The sequence below is a fragment of the Saimiri boliviensis genome, chromosome 8 (assembly GCF_048565385.1).
Source record: "Saimiri boliviensis isolate mSaiBol1 chromosome 8, mSaiBol1.pri, whole genome shotgun sequence".
In the NCBI taxonomy this organism is placed as follows: domain Eukaryota; kingdom Metazoa; phylum Chordata; class Mammalia; order Primates; family Cebidae; genus Saimiri; species Saimiri boliviensis.
In genome coordinates, this window is record NC_133456.1 from 60003164 (window position 1) to 60020484 (window position 17321).

The window sequence follows — 17321 nt, forward strand, 5'->3', positions numbered from 1 at the left end:
ACTCTGCCCCCGAGGATTTGGACATATGTTGTTTTGTGTTTAAATCAACAGAAATAAGTGCAGCTGTGGCCACCCCCTCTGCATAATCATCTAAGCAGCCTGTTTCTTCACATGCTCATGGAGCCCCCAAGTGCTGGGCCCATCACTTGCCACCTTCTCTGTGCATCACAAATGAGCATAGTAGGTCAGATGAAAGGCGGAGGCTGGTCGGGCATCATTGCTGATTTACACAGCAATGATGAATAGTTACACATGGATCAAGACATAAACATTATTTATAATAGCCTGGTCACTGGGGTCACATTAGCAAGAAGGAACCTTTAGAAAGATGCTTTAGTTGGATACTTCTTAACTGTGGCTCATTAATGTGTACCAACTATAGAAAAGGTGGTTTAAAATCTCTTTACAGAAAATATGTTATGAGTTGGATTTTATTGATGTAGGAGGAATATTGTTGACTTATACTTTTCTCATAGGTTTCTTTTAAGTATGTACTGTCTCTTTTTGTTATTGGTAACTGTGACCTAGTCTCAGCCACTTGCAAATTTTCTTTCTTTGGTAAATATTAAAGATGAGTAGCACCTTTTTTTCATAGTCACCCTAAACTGGAAACAGCCTGAATGTCTTCATACTAGTGAAAGGATAAATAAGCTGTGGTTCATCCATACAATGGATTACTAATTAGTGATAGAAAGGAACAAGTTACTGATACCTGTAGCAGCATGGATGAATGCTAAATGCACTTGCTAAGGGACAAAAATCAGACTCAAAAGCCTAAACGCTATATGATTCCATTTATATGACATCCTCAAAAAGGTAAAACATATGAACAGAAAACTCATAGGTGGTTTCTGGGAATTGGAGATGGCAGCTGTTTTGACTACAAAGTAATAGCACAAAAGAGTATTTTGAGGTGATGGAACTGTTCTGTATCTTGATTGTGGTGGTGGTGATATGGCTTTGTGCATTTCAAAACTTAGGAGGTGAATTTTTATGTATATAAATAAAAATAAAAGAATTAAAAAGGAAATGATAGGCTTTACCCGATATGCTCACATGCTCACAAAGAAATGTTGCTTTGAAAGGGTAATATATGTCATTTAAATTCCATAAATTTAACTTAAAACTCTGATGAACTGCTATAGTGCAGTGCTTTTTGGGTTGGGAAATCCTAAAGGAAATACTGATCCATGCACTCAGTTATGTAACCATCTCTTTTGGCAAACATATACAAACAATTTTAAGGTAAGTTTAAGGTTATAATTATATTATGGGACATAAGAGGAGAAAGAGGCATCTAGTGGGATCAAGGAAGATTGCTAAGACAGTGAGGAAGGTTTGTCAAGGATTAATCTTAAAGAATAGGTAGATTTTTGAAGTATTTTTTAGTAAACTTTTAATTGAAATACAATATTCCCACAGAAAAGTATGCACATCTTACATGCACTGCCCGATGAATTTTCACCAGATAACCAGCAGCCTATCTCTGAGATAGAGCCTCACTAGCACCCTTGTGCCTTCTCCTAGTCAACCCCTCTTCTGAGTATAATCACTATCCTGACTTCTAACACCATGGATTAATCATGTCTGAGTTTATTTAACGCCATACAAATGAACTCACACAGCATGTACTCTCACATATGGATTTTTTCGCTTAACATCATGTACGTGAGAGTCATCCCTTGTTTGTATGTAGCAGTTCATTCTCATAGAATATTCTTTTGTATGATTACGTCACCCTTTATCCATTCTACTGTTGATGGGCATTTGGCTTGCCTATAGTTCTGCACTATTATGAGCAGTGTTGCAATGAACATTATTGCTATATGCTTTTTGGTGAACACACATAGACATTTATGTCTGGTATGCACTAAGAAATGGAATTACTGGGTTGTGAGGCATGCATATGTTCAGCTTTTTGTAGATACTGCAAACCATTTTCCAAAAGTCTTTCTATGAATTTACACCCTCAGCAGCATCTGAGTTTTCCAGTTGCTCTGTTCCTCACCAACATTTGGTAATACATCTCCCTTTCATTTCACTGAAGAATACTTAGTGTTTTTTGATAGGGATGGTGCATGAAGAGTACTCCAGGCAAGAGAACACCCTAAGCAAGAGTGTACAGCTAGAGTTAGAGAATGAGTAAGTTGTTTATATTGGTTTGAATCATTACAATAGATAAGTCCAGAAAGATAAGTTGCTACTTGATTGCTAGTCTAAATAAAACATTTTCAAAAATTCAACAATTGTACAGTGATGAACCATTAATATTGTGACAATAGTTGCCTGAAAACATCAAAATTATGCTTTAGGAAGGGTTATCTAGTAGTAGGTGTATAATGTTTTAGGGGGAGTTGTCAGGACAACTTAGTAGTCCAGGCCAGAGTTTAACTATGTCAGAATATCTGTGAGGACAGAGATGGTGGTTGATAGATAAAATGTGGCAAGTGACTGTTCCGTAGAGGGTTAAAGGGAAGGAAGAGTAAGAGATACCTCTGACCGTGGTGATACATTAGCCCATTATGTCAAAATTCACTACTATTTTTCTTAATACCTTTAAAGAGTAATTTATACTTCTTGTCTCTATTTCTTTCTTCCCTACATGCCTTTTTTTTAAACTTTTTCATTACTAACAATATTCAATATTATTATCATTAAATATATCATATGCATAGAAACTAAAACCTGTGGGTTTAGTAAAGACCAATAAAATGAATAACCATGTGCCCACTATTCATCTTAGAAAAAAGGCACCTGGGTCGGACACAGTGGCTCATGCCTATAATTCCAGCACTTTGGGAGGCCAAGGTGGGTGGATCATGGGATGATGAGATTGAGACCATCCTGGCCAGCATGGTAAAACCCCATCTCTACTAAAGTACAAAATATAAGCCAGGGGTGGTGGCGCATGCCTGTAGTCCCAGCTACTCAGGAGGCTGAAGCAGGGGAATTACTTGAACCCGGGAGGCAGAGGTTGCAGTGAGCATAGATCATGCTACTGCACATCAGCCTGGTGACAGAGAAATACTCCATGTCATAAATAAATAGAAGCCTCTGGCGGGGGGAAGCCTCATCTTTGAGGTATTCTCCTCTTATATGCCTTACCAAGTTAACTATCTTTCTTTTTGTTCTAATCACTCCTTTGATTTTTGTTATAGTTTTGGCATATATGACTACATCTCTAAACTATACATTGAACTTTAAATAAATGAGGTCATAAGGCAGGATTCTATGTGATTTCTTTTTTCATTCCACATCTGTCTCGATTTTATCCATGTGGAGACATACCACTCATGTTCACTGATGTGTACTGAGGCATTGTGCCAATATTATTCCTCAGTTTATTTATTTATTTTATAAATACATATATACATTTTATTGCACTTCAGGTTCTGGGGTACATGTGCAGAACTTTCAGGATTGTTGCATACGTACGTACATGGCAATGTTTGCTGCCTCCATCCCCCTGTCACCTACATCTGGCATTTTCCCCCATGTTATCCCTCCTCAACCTCCCTACCCCACAATGTCCCTTCCCTATTTCCCCCCAACAGACCCCGGTGTGTGATGCTCCCCTCCCTGTGTCCATGTATTCTCATTGTTCAATACCCACCTATGAGTGAGAACATGCAGTGTTTGATTTTCTGTTCTTGTGTCAGTTTGCTGAGAATGATAGTTTCCAGGTTTATCCATGTCCCTACAAGGGACACAAACTCATTGTTTTTTTATGGCTGGATAGTATTCCATGGTGTATATGTGCCACATTTTCCTTGCCCAGTCTGTCATCGATGGGCATTTGGGTTGATTCCAGATCTTTGCTATTGTAAACAGTGCTGCAGTGAATGTATGTGTGCATGTGTCTTTATAATTGAACGATTTATAATCCTTTGGATATATACTCAGTAATGGTATTGCTGGGTAAATGGAATTTCTGTTTCTAGGTCCTTGAGGAATTGCCACACTGTTTTCCACAATGGTTGAACTAATTTACACTCCCACCAACAGTGTAAAAGTGTTCATATTTCTCCACGTTCTCTCCAGCATCTGTTGTCTCCAAATTTTTTAATGATCGCCATTCTAACTGGCGTGAGATGGTATCTTAATGTGGTTTTGATTTGCATTTCTCTAATGACCAGTGATGATGAGCATTTTTTTCATATGCTTTTTGGCCTCATATATGTCTTCTTTTGAAAAATGTCTGTTCATGTCTTTCACCGACTTTTAAATGGGTTTGTTTTTTTCTTTTAAATCTGTTTTAGTTCTTTGTAGCTTCTGGATATTAGCCCTTTGTCAGATGGGTAGATTGCAAAATTTTTTTTCCCATTCTCTTGGTTGCTGGTTCACTCTAATGATTGTTTTTTTTTTTTTTTTTTTTTTTTTTTTTTTTTTTTTTTTTTTTTTTTTTTTTTGCTATGCAGAAGCTCTGGAGTTTAATTAGATCTCATTTGTCTATTTTGGCTTTTGTTGCCAGTGCTTTTGGTGTTTTAGTCATGAAGTCCTTGCCTATGCCTATGTCCTGAATGGTTTTGCCTAGGCTTTCTTCTAGGGTTTTCATGGTGCTAAGTCTTATGTTTAAGTCTTTAATCCATCTGGAGTTAATTTTAGTGTAAGGTGTCAGGAAGGCATTAATTTTAGTGTAAGGTGTCAGGAAGGTGCAGTGGTGCAATCTGGGTTCACTGCAACCTCCACCACCTCCCTGGTGTATACCTTATAACTCATTGGTATTTAACTTCTTTATTAACATATATTTATTATTATAGCTTTCTAAACTGACAATTTTCTTTTTTTTTCTTGTTTGCTTATGGGAAATGGAAGCAATTTTTAAATGCTCATTGCATTGCATTTAAAAATTGCTTCCATTTTCCATAAGCAAACAAGAAAAACAAAGGAAAATGAAAAGAAAAAAAGAAAGCACATCTTTTTGAAATTAGTTTAGAAAGCTGTAATAATAAATACATGTTAATAAAGAAGTTAAATACCAATGAATTATAAGGTATACATATTTGAAATATACATTTTATAGTATTATTGATACTTTGATATTAATTTAAGTTTAAGAGTTATGGAAAATGCTAAAATGATAGGGCCTTTTTACCTCTAAAATGAAAATTTAAAACATTTAAAGTACATTTAGTTAGCGCACAGCTCTCTCATAACTTTGTGTAAGGATTTTTTTTTTTTTTCCAAGTACAACACAAAACCTGCTCATGAATCCCAAAGCATTATAAAGCTGGCTCCATCTAGTGTATGAAGTACTATATAGCTAGTACTGGGGGGAAAAAATTGTACTAGGAATCTCTTTTGGTACTTCATTATGAAATTAGATAACCAAAACAAAACTGGACTGTAAACTAAATTTATGTTCCAGGAGATAACTCAGGCCAGAGTGACCTTCACAGCATTAGAGGAGAGATCTTTATATATTGAAGCATCAACCTCTAGCATGCCTGACATTTTATTCTGACAGCCTTGTTCCCCGCCCCCCGGGCAGAGGTCTTATTTACAGGCACTATCAACAAACACAGCGTGTCACTTCCATTGTGATATTCTCACTCTGACTTGGCCAGCTTCCCACTTTTCCTGTATGGAATCATATCTGAGAGTCATGCTCACTTCCCACAGTTAGGGCTGAGCTCACACTTACTATGATTTTAGAACTCTACATGGTTTTCTTTATCAGACTGAAATTCTTTGTAGCTATTAACCTCTCATCACAATAGAGTGGGCCACTATTTTGGGGCTCTGTTTAATCTTGTTTCCACTGAAGGTTTCTGGCACATTCTTTATGTCTCTCAATCAATGTTTCCTGAATTTTAGCTATTCCCATGCTAACTTCATTACTTTTGTTTGCAAAAACCACATGGAACTTAAAATATTATATGTTTTAAAGGAAATGTTATAATACATGGAATATAATACACAAATGGAAATATGCATTAAAATCAATGCAATGAAACGGAAAGAAATTTGTTAGATTCTTGCTAGGTATGTTGTCTGGACTGGCGGGCATCTGAGGTCTGAGTTTTATTGGGAACAAAGGGCAAGTGTTGAGAGATTGAAGACATATTAGCATCAAACAGAGACTTCCCTTAGATGAAAGAAATTTGAAAGGGCCCTTCTCACTGTGTAATTCCATGGTTATTTAATGTGAAGTCTATGTGTCTTGATTTGAGATCATCTTGTATTCCATACTTTCGGAAACTTTGCTTAAGATGTGCCATGTTTCTCAAAGGAAGCCAATCATTTTCCCCCAAATTTCCAGACTTTGTTTCCCCTACAAAGCCTTTTTGAATAATCATTTCCTTTTTTGAGAACTTTCTTCTTCTATCAAGAAGTATAAATTGTGCTGATATGTTGGGTTACTTTTTTTTTCTTTCTTGTAATCTCATATTTTCTTAGTCTCTTTTCTAACCAGATGAAGTTATTTGAGGACAAACATTGTTTCTTTCTAATAAATGCCATTAATTGAATTCATGCTTGTATAAATATTCTGCTTCATTCTTTCTCTCTCTCTCTCTCTTTTTTTTTAAAGTCAGATCATGGTTAGAGGTGGCCAAGAAAAACCATTATGGTCAATTAATTAATTATTTAACCTATTGATGAATAGTTATTGAGTGCCTTCTCTGTGTCTGGAATTATATGTGGTGAAAGAATGAAGCAGTAACCTAAACAAACATAGTTCATGCCTTTAGGGAATTCAGAATCTAGTGTGGGGTACAGACAAGTAAAGAGGCAAATCTAGTCCAAGGTTCTAATTTTAGAATTAATTTGCTTTTTGTGCTCATTGGGTAGATTACAAAAACTTGGAACAGAGAACCATAGAGAGGAAAGTGTGGGTTCTGGAGTTTCAAACTCCAGATCTGTGGCACATTAACCTCTTGATTTTGGGTAAGATACTCATCTCACTCCCTGCCCCTCAGTGTGTTTCTTTAAATAAAAAAGAAGATTTATTTAATACTAAACATGAGTTATGATATGCAAATATGATGTACAGTTGTCAGTGTGACAATATGATAAAGAATTCTTCATGTCCTTTCTCTCCTCCCTCCTCTTTTTTTCACATAAGGCAGAGACATGATCTCATTGTTTTTTTTCAAATTTTCAAATTTCTTGCCCAGAACACTAAGAAATGAAAATGCAATGATCCTAGATCAAATGTAGAAACCAAACATCTTTGTTAATGGTAATATCATTGTGGATGGTGTTTACAGGTTGCAAATGCATGCAATTTTCACATTGTTTGTTTAAATTAATAAATAATTTGAGCATTCAGAGTTACCCCAAAACATTTTTCTCTTAATTATTATATGCCATTTATATATCTCAAGCTTGTTGAACAGTGCCTGGGGCATAGTAGGTACTCAATAAATATTTCTTTAGTGAATGAATTTTAATAATTTTGACTCTTCCTGCTTTTATTCATGATTTTGTTAATATCCTTTAAAAATGAACCAATATTATTTGATATTAGGAGGAAGATATGCTTGAATTAGGGTTTATGTTATCGTCTATGTCTGTATTACCAGCCTTGCTTGTAATATCTGGCACACATAGTAAATGTTAAGGGGAGAATTTAGTAGCTTTTTTAGGCATTTCTTTTTTTAAGAACACATGACAATTTTTAAGTAACGATTTAATTTTTCTTTTATACTATTTCATGGTAGTATTCCTTGGAATTATACAGACTATATTTAAAATATTGGTTATTTGAATATTTTACTATCAACATTAATATACACTTTGATTATAAGTAAGACTTCCTAGAGTGTCAATTAGATGCAGAAAACTAATGTGTATTGAGTTTATTATGATTGATTTGAGTTTATTATGATTAATCAACAGGAAGGATTTTTGTGCAAATATTATTTTTCTCATTTTAAATCCTGTTTGCTCAGCATAACTGACACAGGATGTCATTAGTATGAGAGTTAAGTTTTGAGATGCTTTAAAAGTTTGGAAAATTTGACTGTTAGCACAAATTTAACATAAGGTGATTTATTTAGCATAAAGAGGTTTGACTTTTTATAGTTTTACTTATTTAAATACATGACTTCCTATGTGATTCCTGGGTATGTTTACATAGAAAAATATAAATTAAAATTATAATTTATATTTTATAATTGGTACACTGAATAAGAGCAGAAGGTTTCCTAGAGCAGAATTTGGCTTGTAGCTAAGGCAATCACTGAAAAGGCATAGTTTGTTGTCTGCTATTAGAAGTTGCAGATACCGCCAATATTTAAGTCTTTAGTTATGCATTATAAATATATTAGTCACAAACTTATCTATAACTTTCCTGAATGAACTTACATGTATTTTGAATATTTACTACCTCTTAAGATATCAAAATTCAAAACTACCTTAAGCATTGTCTTCAAATAATAACTTCTATTTGCCCTAGAATTTATAGTTCTTTGAGGCTCTAAAGGTTGACTTTTCATTACCTAATAATGTTTTGAAATAGAGTCCTCATTTCTTGTGTCGCATTCATTGAGTGCTATTTTTCTTGTTGCATATTAAGTACTTTACATACTTTATCTCATTTAATCATAATATTAGCCTATGAAATAGGTAGTGTTAATATTCCCGTTTTATAGATGCAGATCTTGAGACTCATAAGTTGAATGCCTTACCCAGAGTAAAGCTAGGATATGAAGGGTAATGTGTGTGTCTGCATTGAGTCACCATACTATCCTGTCTCTAGATGGACAAATGGTGCCAAGTTTATATCCATAGGAGTGACATGTTTACTAAATAGTAGACCACTCAGAAGTTTGCTGCCCACAGGTTGAAACCAGTGCCCTGGATCCTTCCCACATCTTATACAAATTGGAGTTTTTACACATCAGTGACTTCCATACTACCTTCCACAGTGGCATCATTGTCTGCAAGAAACAATGTCTCTACCTTCTGCTCACTTCTTGGAATACAAACATTTAATTTGTATGAATAGACTACAAAATCTAGATGACAGAGTATCCCTGTTTTCTTTATCTCAATCCCTTCTTTTAGCTTCTCCTTAGACCAGAAAGGACTTAGATGATCTGTGGAACTGCTGATGTGCTGGGATCTCCTCATGAGATGAAATCAAGGGACGGGTGAGTTCATCTCAGCAGTTGTCAGCTTAGCTAAGGTAGTCCATGGAGGCCATTTCTGCAACTGAATTGCATGCTGCTTTAAAATATTGTAATATCTTGACTCCTGGTTGGAAGAAGAAACTGATATTGTAAATGAAGATGATGGTGGTGCACTCTCCTGTTTCAATCCACAACACCCTTAAAAGATAGGCAGAGACATTTATATTCTTATTGCCCTTCAATATTTCATAACATAAAAAAAGTTACAGTCAAAAAGATGTCCACATTTTTCTTTTTAAATGAATAAAATGTTAACCCATAAATTGAGAGAAAAACACCGTGATTTTCAGATCCTTATGTGGACAATTTTATTTATTGTAAAGTCATTTTGTGAATGATTTTGCCCCCCACAGTGGCGACGGCCTTATCTTTTCGTGTTTATTTACCTTGACAAGATAGTAAATCGCATTTTTACTAAATTTCTCGTTTTAAAATATTATCAAAGCAGCATAATTTCATCAGTGTGTTCTCTCCCACTTTGTGTTGTCTCACCTACTCCGTTTATATTATAGATTGTAGTTTTCTTATTGCAAATACTGGCTGCCATTTATAGATAATAAACGAAGGCCTCTAAATAACCTTTAATGCAGGAACAAGTATTTCTTTTGAAATGAACTCTGAGAGAATATCAAGGAGTTTAAGGTAAGGGATTAATCTGTTGTATTGATTATTATAGTAAATGAAAGAGTCAAACTAATATTTTATATGTTTTTCTTCATTAATTGATTAAAACTCCACTTTAGACAGAATTTGAGATGCCTCTTTGTAGATTTTATTTTTATCCCTAGGACAGATTGCTTGAAACAGTTTTTCAAAACATTTCATTTTTCCTTCTGGGTGTTTGTATAAGCATCGTAACAGTTCTTTAATAATGTTGGGCTGCATCCCAGTCAGGTTTGCATGTGGTCACCTTAGTCCCTTCTTTATTTTCCTTTTTAACCTGGAAGGGTTTCTTTGGGTGCCAGGTACAATGAACTGTCTTTGAGAGGATGCTGTAATATCACTGTTATAGGCAGATCTGTTCTTGGTTGGAGAAAAAAATAGAAACAAGATGAAAGAGATAAACGTGAGTGCTGCTGCACAGTTATTTCTGTAAGTAGGTAGTCATTAAAATTTTTCTTCAGTCATGCTGTGATGATTTCACATTAGAACTGCTGGACCAGTTCCTTGAAAATTTAGACCCCAATACTTTATCCATGAAAATGAGTTGTACTCAGCCACTAAAAGCTTGCAAATAAAGAGTACATAGTTATATATTCCATTTGTACCTACTGACTTTCTTCATAATTAAATGCCATCCTCAAATTGTACTTCAAAGATCCTTCCTTACCTGATCTTTTTTTGTTTTTGTCAGTCATTCATCCATTCTTCTTTCCTTCTATCCATCCATCTGTCCATCTATCCAGCAAATATTTGAGTACTTACTATATATCAGGCACTGAGTACAAGATAAGTACAAAGGACCCTGCCCTTAAGAACATAAGAAAAATAGATAAAAGGATTACAAGGCGGATTAAGGGCTATAAAAGCAAGAACCTTGCTGCAAGAGCACAAAACAAAAGTAAATGTTTCTGCTTTAGGAAGGATGGTATGTGAAGACCTCTCTGAGGGAAAAAGGTAAGACCTGCAAAACTTCATCTGCTGAATCAGGAGGGGCCAACTCAGGGAAGGAATCTCAGAGGAAGAAGAGGGTTTTAGCATTCTGTCCTCCCTGCACACTCTTCCCATGGGCGTGTGCATGTGAGTCTTGGGTTTCTCTGGAGTGAACCCCTGGAAAGCAGAGCCTCTTGCATCTTCATCCTTGTCTTTCCGACGGCACTGAGAACAGTGCCTCTCACACACACACACTGGGCAAACCAATACATGTTTGGATTGAAGGGCCTTTCAGTGGCATCTGACTTTTCCCAGAACATGAGTGTAATGGCATGTGGAGAAGAGATCTGTGCGTTACTGTTGACAGTACTTTGTGAGTTTCATTACTACTTTGATGAAACTCTTTAATTATCCCACAATAAGGCTTTAATTGAACATTCCACATGGATATTTTAAAAAATTAAAATGTATGAGTAACTTCTTCCTTCAACAAGTAAAAGGAACTTTTATTCTTGAGGAGCCTTCTCTTAAGAGGACATTTACATAGATAATATTATATATAGCTATATATATTATAATGTTATATTATATATTAGTGGTTTCTATACTTGACTTCACTTTAGACCCTTATGAGAATCATTTTTAAAAAACAAAGAATTCCAAACCTGCAGAATCTCACTCACTTATCTGTTTGGGGAAAGATCCTTGACCTTAATACTTTTTAAATCTCCTGAATTTATTTTAAGAAGGTGGGGTAAGGAGAAGGCTCCTCAGATGTTTCTGATAGGAAGACAGGTTTGAGAACCATTGACTGGGATCAAAATGAAACATTTCAGGACCAAATAGATGCTTCCTAAATTTTTTGTAGTTCTTGGGCCAATAAAGGATCTGGCACATAGTAAGCTCTCAAGTGTTAACTATTGTGGGGCTGGTGAGTAGAAGCATGAGTAACAATGACTATCAAAAGAAAGAACACAAGAAAATATGGTGTGCTTGGGGTAGGCAATAAAACATTTACTGCCTAAATAAAATAAAAATTCTGAGCTGTGATAAAACAGTAGGATGACTTTTCTTCGGCTAAGTTTTAGACAGAATCACAAGTGAAATTCCTTATCTCTTCCCTAACCCATTCAAAGTAGTGATTGAATTTTTCCTTCCAAAAAGATTCTGAAACCCACTTTAGCCCCCAAGGAAAAAGTTGGCTGTCACTTGGATGGTTGATTATTTTAAATCCCATTTTAGTTAAGGCTCAGCTTTTAAAGGGTCAGTAAGAATTCTGATGACTGTAGTTGATTTACTACAATTCAGGGCAAAGAGTAGTACTTACTATTTCAGAAGTGTTAGAGTACAGGTGATGTCTTTATTCACATTCTGTGCTTAATTTTTTTGGTATTATTTTTTCCTCCTCAACTTCACTACAGATTCTGTTTGTGTTTAAACTTGGGTCTCTCTCTCTCTCTTTCCCTCTGTATGTGTGTGTGTTCATTTGCATATACATATATATACAAACTTAGGAAATACATCTGAATAGTACAAATGTACCCAGGACAGTTGCTTACACATTTCATTGATTCATTTTAAAGATATTCATCAAGCCATAGACTGTATATTCTACTGGGTTCTAGGGATACAATAGTAAACCAAATAGACATGGTTCTTGACATCCAGAAGATATGTGTTGGTCAATTTGGATGATGAGTTGAGAGGTAGTACTTTAGTGCTGGGAAATGCATGTAACGTTTTATGAATTTTGTATATAGTGGTATGTGTTCATATTTAAGGCAAGCTTTGGTCCATTTGCTGGTAGACATTTCATTGCTGTATCCAAGATTGCCTGCAAACTGTAATATAAGCTAGATTATTTCTAAAGTACTTGTATAAATTATAAATGGAAATATTTCTTGAGGTGGTGGATTGTCCAGCATAAAAAAGTCAGGTGATATTATTGGCTGAACCTACCAGGGGAACATTTGGCACCACATTGTGTCCCCTTTGGGAATGGCTGGAATTGATACCATTGGTTTTGTGGTCAACATTTGAGAACTCATGGAGGGTGTGGATTTTCCCTGTGTGTGAGCATGTAATAAATCAGAGTTTCAGTTCTAAAATGTACCCGAGTGCCTTGTAGCTTTACTTGGCTCTAAATAGTGTGTAAGGTGAGAGAGACAATCTGGCTTGAACTTTTATTTATTTTATTCCATTAAAATTTATTTTTAAGAGATGGGGTCTCACTCTGTTGTCCAGGCTGGTCTTGAACTCCTGGGCTTAAGCAAACCTCCCACCTTAGCCTCCTCTAAGTAGCTAGGGCTACAGGCATGTGCCACTGTCCCTGGGTTAATTTTTTAGAAAACAATCCCTTAAAGTTTCTGATATGGTTATTCCCTATTCTTTCTTTTTTTCCTTGCTCTTCCACTTTCTTGATTTTTCTTTCTTTCTTTGTTTATTTTATTTTATTTTTTATTTATTTATTTATTTATTTTACACTCTGTCCCATTTCCCTTAGTTCTCTAGATTGGTCAGTATTAGCCCAGGAAAGGTAGCACTAACCATGATTGTAACTCTAAGAGCTATTTAAAAAATTGAGCATTTGTAATGCATCAGAGATTATGCTGAACACATTATTTGTTATCTGTTTCAGTTCCAACAGTAACCTATGGGTAGTCACTTATCATTTCTCCTTTCTCAGATGAAAGAACTGGGACCCAGGAAGTTTAGTAAATTTGTACAAAGTCATATAATTAGTAATTGGTGGAATCTGAACCTGGATAAGTCAACATCAGAATCCACGTTCTTGATTTTCATGCCAAACTGTGCTAGAGACAGGAGAAGCGAGGTGGGATAGATTAGTAAGAGAAATAGTGTAGCATCTTAGTCATCTATTTACCGCAGTACCCAGCACAGTACCTGGCATATAGAAAGTGTTCAGTGACTGCTGTTGAGGAATTTTCTCCTCTAATCCTATGTTTTTGTTCCTTATTTTATGAGCAGGCTGCCCACTTTCCTCCATTTTGCACCTCTCCCCTTCCCATGAGCTGTCATGACCTCCTACCAGGACTATTGCAGTAGCTAACTCTGCCAGTCTTCCAGTTGGCTGTCAACATAGCAGCCAGTGAGATCTTTCTAAAAACTCAAATCTGAGCTCATCACTCCCCTGCTTGCCGTCTCTCAGTGGTTTCTTGTTCATCTTGAAACAGAATCAGTGACCTTTCCCTAGCCTACCAGATCTTTCATTGTCTGGCCCTGGTCACTGTGTAGATCTCATGGGCACCATGTTTTTCCCTCATTCTATGTCCTTCAGTGATTGTGAGTCTGCCTGCCAACTTCCCACCTCATGGTTTTTACACATGTTGTTACTGCTACTTGGAAAGCTTTTCTACTATACTCCTCCTCACCCCAACTCAGATCTCAGACCAGAAGTCCCTGCCTAAGGAAAGCCTTTTCTGACACTTAAATTTTAACTTTTTCACCTCTCTGCAGCAGTTACAACATTGATCGTTATATATTTATGTGATTATTTAAGATGTGTTTCCCATTAGACTGTAAACTCCACGAATTTACACAATGCTTGGGATACAGGCAGTGTTCCATAAGTATTTATTGAACAAAAGAAATAAAGAATGAATAAAATGAGCAGAGAATAAACAGAACCAGAATAGTTTGGCTGATACTCCTGGCTAGATATTTCCTAGTATTAGAGGGAAGTTAAAAAAAAAAAAAGATACATTCATTATATCATGTAATTTAAGTTTGATTTTGGCTGAAAGAGGTTGCTTTATTTTCCAACAATTTATTATGGAGATCAATGTAGGCACAGAGAGGGGAAGTAATTTGCCCAGAATATGCAGCTAGTCAGTATCAGATGTCTTTGTTGTGACCTTTGAATTGTGTGTAGGGAGAAACATACATCCAATATTTTCATAACTCTGCAGGGCATCTTTGGTGTGCTGAGTCCTGTAGAAGCTGCGTAAATATTTAATAATATTGATGTTGTCATGTCTGCATTTTAAAGTGTTTTTTGAGAACATGTATTGCTGTTTTTTCTTCTTGTCTACCAATGTGTTCAGAATTGGATTGGATGACAATCTAAGAATAAACAGTTTATGGCCTAAAGATTTGTGTGTCCTGAAAGAGGGTGGCCATAATTAGAAGCAGTTTGTGTTTTACTTCCACCAGAACCGGGCAAGGGCAACCCTCCTAATGTTCTTGGGGTCTGAGGATAAGGAATGCTGTTTTGGATGTCTGGCTTGTCAGTAAGGAGGGCATATGCAGTTATCAAGCTCCAAAAATGCCTGTACACAGATGCAAAACACCTAGAACTGTGTAATGAGATGATGCCCGAAATCTCCCAAACTGAGAAGAGACACAAGCAGTTCTACAATCCTCCCTCCTAGATTCTGTGACTCCATTAAGTGTTAAAAATTCACTGGTATGTGAAATTGCCTCTCCTTTTAAGTTCTCTAATAATGTGCAGCCTCTGCAAGCCTCAGCCAGCACCCAAGCTGGGTAAGACTAAATAAGCTTCCGGAGGTGCTCGCCTGACTGCTGGGCTGCCTCCCTGGCTGTGCCTGGGTCCTGGAGTAGCCCCTTTTGTGGTGTGAGGCAGCATTTTTGTCCTGCAGGTACAGTAGGTACTGGATTAAACAGGTCTGCTATTGCAGACAGACACCAGGCACCGTTCTAGCACAGAGCTGTGTTTGGATTGGAGTTTCCAGGGCCTTATCAGGAGCCACCCCTAGTGACACAGCCAGTGCCAGAACTAACTTTGACTTTCACTCTTCGCCAAGGGCTTGCAGAACACCTTAAAGGAAAAAAGATGGAGGCGCTTAGAGTTCAGATGTTCATGCCATGCTCCTTTGAAAGCTTATATCTGTAAGTGAAGTTTTATTCTGGAAATAATCCTGGGACCACTTAACAGGAGCAGTTTTTTTTTCTTTCTTTCTTTTTAATGGGGAGGATAGAGGAAAAGAAGGTTTTATTGTGAGTTAAAAATACTGAAGCTGTTACTTCTGACTGTGCCTTTAATCAGCTTCAGCTGTAACCTCTGGTAGGTGGCTATGACAAGGATAACAACTAATTTGGGGGTGGGGGTGGGGGTGGGAGATAGAAATGCTAGCCCAGTATCTTTGCCCTCTCCTTTAAAATGGAATGCTGGTCTTAAGTTAATAATGACAAAAATACCCTGACTGCTTGAAAAATCTGACTTAGAGCAGAGCTTGATTTGTGATTGCAAGATAGACTGCAGCCCAGCTTTGCTATGAATAAAACGGGATTTTCTTCAGGAAAACAGTGTGCTTAATAAGTAGTAACATTTGTCAAAACTCTCCCATTGTAAACACTTTGAATTTTTGGTTTCTCCTTTTTTTTTTTTTTTTTTTCCTGAACTGTGGAATGGTAACAGTTGCATTAATGAACATCTCCTTTGCATTCTTGTATATTGATTTTTTTTCTCTTGGAGCAGAAGACAGACATCCAAACATCAGAATTATCTGCCTGGCATGTAAATGTAGAACAAGTTTAAAAACTGGCAATTTCAAGGAAATATTAAAATGGAGAAATAATAAACAGAGGATAGTTCCCCCCCACCTCCTTTAACATTTACTTTCACTGTTAGGCGATAAGATTTGAAAACAATACTAAAAGCTGTGTCCCCAAGTGAATAGGCATTCAAGCAAATCAACTTATGCAAAAGCCACTTCTGGAGCTTAATAATTATTTACTGAACGTTCCTGGGTCATGGGAGAGGTTCTGATTAAGTCAGAAAGGCATTATGTTCAGCAGCTTGTGAAGGTGTGTTTAAAGACAGCAAGAATAATGGAAAAATACTAGATGTAACAGACCTATATTTAGAATTTGATTCTTAAATATATATATACAATTCCCATAAGTTTAAGTGTGGGCTAAAGTTCATCATTTTCAGTAAATACATCTTTAAAAGGTTTTATAAAAGGTAGTTTTAAAAAATGATTTTTAATTTCTTGAGCTTTTATTTCTGCTGTAGTTTGTTTTAATAGATACCTTATATTTTTTTCATTCTTTATGTCATTAGAACAGGTTAATTACCTCTACAAAATGTTTGAGCATTTTATGAACAAAGTATAAATAATTATGTATTTAAAATGTCAGTATTCTAGAAATGTTGTAAATTTTTGCCTTATAAATGAGATAATAGCTGGGGAGATGATGTCTACTTTTTGTGCTTCACTCTCTACAAGAATCTATAACTTACTATTTTTTTTAAATATTAATAATGGATGGCATGAACAAATGAAACTTACTATTCTTATGCAACATGCAAATGGTAGTAATGTCACACCTGAATTTACAGCCAAATCAATTCTCAATTTTGAATTTATTTTTTTAGTTAACTAAAATATTTGTCATAAAAGCATACTTCCCTTATACACTCTCAGAATGAAATTCTTAGCAAGCATGTTTGACAAAACTTGTTCACTGAGTTATTGCTCATTAACTTTTTTGTGCCTGTTCTTTTAGTAGGGCACACACTGTGAATTAATTGTTTTGTGTTTTCCTCTAGGAAAGAAACAGTACATGATAGCAGAAGGCAGCATTCTAGAGTTTTGGCTGCCTAGA

General features: G+C 35.9%; 1 protein-coding gene across 7 annotated transcripts in view; it reads left to right on the plus strand.

The window, feature by feature from the left end:
* MITF (melanocyte inducing transcription factor) overlaps positions 1-17321 on the plus strand; it is a 224653-nt gene that overhangs the window by 110811 nt on the left and 96521 nt on the right. For 3 of the 7 annotated variants that reach the window (XM_074404542.1, XM_074404544.1, XM_074404543.1), the window contains exon 2: positions 9013-15599. The exons of the other annotated variants lie outside the window; for them this stretch is intronic. In XM_074404542.1, coding sequence (XP_074260643.1) covers positions 15544-15599 — 56 coding nt within the window. In that variant the 5' untranslated portion in view covers positions 9013-15543. The remainder of the gene's footprint in view (positions 1-9012; positions 15600-17321) is intronic. 7 annotated transcript variants of the gene reach the window in all.